At 57.4% G+C, this 6096-nt stretch overlaps 1 protein-coding gene across 1 annotated transcript; it reads left to right on the forward strand.

The window, feature by feature from the left end:
* Positions 1-310: 310 nt before the first annotated feature.
* Positions 311-5559, forward strand: LOC127751705 (uncharacterized protein K02A2.6-like). Its single transcript, XM_052275675.1, has 3 exons — positions 311-1337; positions 2037-5074; positions 5503-5559. Exons 1-3 carry the CDS (start codon positions 311-313, stop codon positions 5557-5559), a joined length of 4122 nt encoding a protein of 1373 aa, XP_052131635.1.
* Positions 5560-6096: the final 537 nt, after the last annotated feature.

The following is a 6096-nucleotide window of genomic DNA, read 5'->3' on the forward strand; positions in this document are numbered from 1 at the left end:
AGTGGCCAAGACTTTCCGAAAAAGTGTCCCGCCATCTTTTGATATGTTGTTCCTCGGGTCTAATAACGCATTTCTGGATGGTTAATTTTTAGTACTTTTTTTTAGAAAAAATTGAAAATTTTGACTAAGTTTTTTTTTCTGGCCAACTTTTTTTCTGGCCAACTTCAGGCAGGTGTGAAGTGAACTCATAACCTACGCACCCGGCCAGCTCGGGTCATCAAGCCTCCATCACCGCGTGTGCTTTGTGACAGTGCTAGTGTTGTGTTCAGTGTTTTCTACAAAGTGTGTGACTCTTTGACCGTGTATCACCATGGAAGGCGAATCCGCCGAACTTTTGGCAGCTAACCAAGAAATCGCCCGCCTCAACGAACTCGTCGAAAACTTGAAGATTCTCAAGCGAACCGCGGACGAAGAACTTGAAGAAACTAGACTAAACCACGAGCGGTGGGAACAAGAGCTCATACGCCAGCAAAATATGCCACCCGGAGGTAGTGCCGACACCCAAGTAATGTTTAAATTACTACAAAACATTGAAATTTTGGCCTCCAACATGGCCGCCAACAAGCAACCCGTCTACCATTTTTCGGACAAGCAGTTTCCCAAATTCAACATTGACAAACCTACTGAGTGGGACAGGTTTGAATCGGCGCTCACAATTGCATTTTCCGACGTCGACGGGCACGCTTTAGACGACAAACAAAAACGTCGCATTCTGCTGCAAAACGCAGGGGATGGACGCCTGTTTAACCTTGCATCAGATCTGCTCAAATCTAAGAAGAAAGATATCAGCACTGCGAGTTTTGGAGAAATAATTACAGCCCTTCGTCAATTCTTCAAACCCAAGATCAGCCCCGCCGCAGCTTACGCCAAGTTCACCGGGCTGAAGCAGCTCTCCAACGAGCCTGCACTGCAGTTCGTGGCGCGCCTGCAGGCCGCGGCCGCCGACTGCAGTTTTGAAGACAAGACAAGCGACTTGCTGTTGTGGCAGTTTGTGGTCGGCATTTCGAACCAATCCGTCCAACACCACCTCCTCAACACAGAAGAGAAGCTGACTTTCGAGAGCGCCATCGGTACAGTCACCACCTCCGAGACTACCTCCACACATGTGCGTGCGCTGCAGGGCACCGAGTACGCCTCGGGTGCGGCTGGCGGCACGTCCGCGACGACGCTTGCCGCGGTGCACCACGCCGGCGCCGCCCAACAAGGCTACCAGCAGCGTGGGCACGGCGCACATCAAGGCGCTGCCGCGTCGTCACCGAGCTACAACGGGAAGCCGCAGCAGCAGCAATCACAGCATCAAAACCAGCAGCAGCAGCAGCAACAAAAACAAAAAGGTTGTATGCGTTGCGGAGGAGATCATCACTCTGCAAGCTGCCAGCTGGACCCCACAACCCTATATTGCACCAATAGACCATTTATCCAAACGATGTGGCAACGCCGCACGCTAATAGTTTCCAGCGACAAACTCTTAATTGTGATCAAAATTCAAAATTCTGGCCACGGTGTTTGATTTTTGTGACTACTCCGCATCAAACACCGTGGCCAAAATTTCAAATATTGACCACAGTGAAGAGGTTGTCGCTGGACAAAAATAGCGATATTTGGGCGACTGTACGAATAACCGCTTTGGATAAAACGTCTATTGCAGCAACTGGCGACACCTTGCTGCAGCCTGCCGAGGTGGGCCCCGCCGCGGCAAGACTCCACATCATCAAGGTCAGCCCGCCCAACAACAACAACACCCAGCACCGCCGAAGCAGCAACCCAAGACGTCGCATCCCTCGGCGGGCACACATCAGTTGACGGGACAGGCGACACCACAGCAGAAGCAGGGTCAGGAGAGCTCCCCCTCCCCCACCCCCGCACCTGCCTCACAATCTCAACTGGGCGCAACAAACCCAGCTCAGCTGTTCGCCATGCCGCCCGGCTACATGCCCGGCTACTACTACGCCGCGGCGCCGCCAGCAGCACCACCGACCGCTCCAAGCTCGTCAAGTGCAAGCTCGGCATTTTTTCAACATGGGCACCCCCAGCAGGCTCCGTGGGGGCACCCAGCCCCGTCTCTGTGAGAGCCACCCAAGAGGACCCGGGTGCATTCCCGCCCCACACGGCCCAGCTGTTCCGTGTCGGTGAGGCGCACCTGCACACGCCACCTTCTCCGGTCTCCTTTCCACTGGAGAAGTTTGCGGGACAATGCGACCCATCCTCTCTACGCCCGTCGGACCCTGTCATCGTGCACATGGAACTCGACGGCCAGCCTGCGACCATGGAAGTGGACAACGGCGCCACCTACACAACGATGGCGTCCGGAACATACGATCTTCTGTGGCCGCATCGCCCACCTTACGCGCCTGGACAGCGCCCAGACCTGCAGCCAGTAGAGATACTGCTGCAGCCGTACCTTAGCTCGCCAGTCACTGCAGCCCTAGGTGCGCGCGCCGTCCGGGTCCGCTTCCGCAACATCGAGGCCACGCTCCCGCTCGTCGTCGTCGAGGGCCCCAGCTCCCTCCGCACGCTCATGGGGCGTAACTGGTTCCCTGCACTCGGGATATCAGTGGCCGGCCTCAACCACCTCAGCCCATCCGTGCCGGCTGACATTCAGCTACACCCGGCTCTCAACCAGGATCCAAACACCCTGGGTTGCTACAAGGGACCGCCGGTGCAGCTCGATTGGGACAAGACCGCCGCGCCCAAGTACCTGCCTGCACGCTCGGTGCCGTACGCCATTGAAGACAACGTGGTGGACGTCATCAACACTCTGCACAGGCAGGGCGCCATCTCGCCCACACCGTACGCCCCCATCGGCTACGCCACCCCGGTCGTCATTGTGCACCGCCCCGACGGCCGCATCAGGATGTGCGGGGACTACAAGTCGACTGTCAACAAAGTCCTGCGCCCCGACCGCTATCCACTCCCCACGGCCGACGCTGCCTTCGCGAAGATCGCCAACGCCACCGTCTTCTCGAAGATCGACCTCGACCAGGCATTCACCCAGGTCCCCGTCGACGACGCGGCCGCCGACCTACTCACAATCAACACGATCCGAGGCCTCTACCGAGTACATCGCCTACCTTTCGGCATCTCCGCGGCCTCGGGCATCTTCCAGAGGCTCATGACCGACCTCCTAGCGGGACTCCAAGGCGTCGTAGTACTGCAGGACGACATCCTCATCTGCGGCCAGGACATCCCCACACACGACGAGCGTCTCCGAATCGTCTTGGACAAAGTGCACAACGCCGGCCTCCGCATCCGCCCCAACAAGTGCCTCTTCCGGACCGACGCCGTCGTCTTCCTGGGCTTTCGAGTGGACATCAAGGGCATCCACCCCGTCAAGGACAAGGTGGACGCCATCCGCCACTTTCCTTCGCCTCGGGACAAGCAACAACTGCAAAGCTTCCTCGGTCTAGTTAATTTCTACGACCGATACTTTCCTGACAAAGCCACCAGGTTCGAGCCGCTCTACAGACTGCTCAACAAGGACACACCCTGGAGCTGGACAGAAGAACATGAAACAGCAGTCAAGTACGTCAAGGACATCCTGCTCTCTGATCAAGTTCTTGACTACTATGACCCCAAGAAACCTATATGTATGTCAGTCGATGCGTCAGACTACGGCGTTTCTGCTGTCCTCGCCCACATCTACCCGGACGGCCTGGAGCGCCCCGTCGCCTCCGCGTCGCGGACATTGACACCAGCCGAACGTCGCTACGACACCTTCAATAAGGAAGCGACCGCCCTACTGTTTGGAATAACAAAGTTCCACAAGTACATCTACGGCAAGTCTGGTCTCATCATCTACACGGACCACAAACCTTTGGTCGGGTTTTTCAAGCCGCACGCGCCCACGCCTGAGCACATCTCTCCTCGGCTGCTGCGCTGGTCCGTGATCATGGGCTCTTACGATTACCAGATAGTCCACCGAGCCGGTAAAAAGAACGGAAATGCTGATGCATTTTCTCGTCTTCCCCTACCACATCAAGACGATGACGTCATCCCCGAGGCCGCCGGCATTCACCTGCTCGAGTTGTCGTCGGGATGCCCAGTCAACAACAAAGAAGTTTTGGACGCCACTGTCGGAGACCCCGTCCTCCTGGCCGTCCACGAGGCCGTCTACACTGGTCACTGGCCGACTCCACTCCCGGCCGTGCTGCAGCCGTACCACAACGTGAAGACCGAGCTCACCACCCTGGACACACTGGTGCTGCGCGGCGACCGCGTCGTCATCCCCGAGGCGCTCCGCGAGCGCGTCCTCAACAGCCTCCACGCCGCACACCACGGCATGACCAGGATGAAGGACGTCGCCTACAGCTTCGTGTGGTGGCCTGGCCTGCACACCCAGATCGTGGAGCTGGTCAAGACCTGCCCCATCTGCCAAGAGCACCAGCGCAACCCCCACTGCACCTACAAGTCCTGGCCCACACCTACAGGGCACTGGGAGCGCGTCCACATCGACTACTGCGTCTACCACGGGCAGAACTACCTCGTCCTGGTGGACGCGTGGAGTCGCTGGCCCGAGGTCATCCCCGTCAGCACCCTCACCGCGGCGGAGCTGATCCGGCACGTGCGCAACATCTTCGCGGCCCACGGCGTGCCGCGCCTCCTGGTGTCGGACAACGGCAGTCAGCTCGTCTCGCAGGACTTCAACAACTTCCTGGCACACAACGGCTGCAAGCACCTGACGTCCGCGCCCTACTTCCCGCAGTCCAACGGCTTGGCCGAGCGAACCGTCGGATCCTTCAAGTCCATCCTCAAGAAGCTCGACGGCGAGGACTGCCACGCCAAGACCGCGCGCGCGCTCTTCGCGATGCGCATCACCCCCTGCAGCGCCACGGGCGAGCCACCGGCCGAGCGCGTCTTTCACCGCCGCCTGCGCACGCCCTGGGACGTCATCAAGCCGACCGACAGGGAAGCCGCAGACGACCACGACGGCCCGCCAACAGCAGTCCTCGCCCCCGGCCAGCACGTCTCCTTCCGGGACCACCGCCCAGACCACGGCAAGTACTCCCACGGCGTCATCGTCGAGAGCATCGGAACCCAGATGTACCGCCTCCGAGATGATGACAACGTGGAGCATGTGAGGAACATCAATCAGCTCCACCTGCGCCCTCCACCCCGGCCTAAACGAGGACAGCGCGCCGAGGACGACGCCTGGAGACACTGGGACGACGGCGATGAGCCACCGACGCCGCCCCCACCGCCGGAGCGCCCGCCCCCAGAGCGCGCACCGCCGGAATGCCCGCCTCCAGAGCGGACACCGCCGCCAACCCTGGACAGCCCGCGGCGAGACCCACCAGGACCACCCCCGGTCCAGACTCCAGTCGACCCGACGCCGCCGCCGAGGGTCGAACCGAGGGTCGAACCGAGGACACCACCACCACCACACCAGCCGGCGCCCCGCCCAACCAGGGAGAGACGCCCGCCCGCGTGGATTAGAAAGGGTGATTTCCTTACTTAAGATTTCTGTTATACTGCATTCCTTATCACGTTCTTTATCTTTTACAGTGTAACGTTTGTATTGCTAATCTTCTTTTGCAGTATATTTTTGTATGTGTACATTAATTGTTTTGTATACCTCATTTTCTTGTAACATACAGGGTACCCATTTCCTTTGTACCTTGTCATTTAATTATGCATCTTCTCATTTTTATTTTTGAGCCAATTTTTTTTGCATTAATGTTTAACATTTTCTTTCAAAGTAACCGCCCGGTTTCTGTAATGCGCGATTGCTATGTTTAATTGTTTGATTTGCCATATCAACCCCTAGCCAAATCTTTTTCAAAGGGGGGAAGTGTGTCATACCACCCTTAATTCTATTATTTGCCACAGTTGGCTCTACTGTGCTACAGCAGCGCCCCAAGCGGCAGCCTGTTCAGTTTCCTGTATACTCGCTCTCTCACACCAGCATTGTACCCACAGAGTCGCTCCGTGCCAGACCCATTGTGCTGTATCATTATCCGTGCAAATCTTAAATAAATACTTGTTGTGTTAAACCATCGAGTGTCAATCCAACGCCCTGGACTTAACATCAAACAGAGAACTATAATAACCTTGACCTGATCTTAGCTCTCGCTGATGAACCGTCACGCCCGATAAGCC

The sequence above is a fragment of the Frankliniella occidentalis genome, unplaced genomic scaffold, assembly GCF_000697945.3.
Source record: "Frankliniella occidentalis isolate FOCC.00 unplaced genomic scaffold, Focc_3.1 Scaffold751, whole genome shotgun sequence".
NCBI classification, from domain to species: domain Eukaryota; kingdom Metazoa; phylum Arthropoda; class Insecta; order Thysanoptera; family Thripidae; genus Frankliniella; species Frankliniella occidentalis.

Excerpts from the sequence above, each read along its gene's own strand:
- LOC127751705 (XM_052275675.1), top strand. The coding sequence starts at position 311 with ATGGAAGGCGAATCCGCCGAACTTTTGGCAGCTAACCAAGAAATCGCC. Across the intron at positions 1,338-2,036 it reads GCAACAAAAACAAAAAGGTT|GCTCCGTGGGGGCACCCAGC; the intron begins GTATGCGTTGCG and ends CACCCCCAGCAG. Across the intron at positions 5,075-5,502 it reads ATGATGACAACGTGGAGCAT|TGTAACGTTTGTATTGCTAA; the intron begins GTGAGGAACATC and ends TATCTTTTACAG.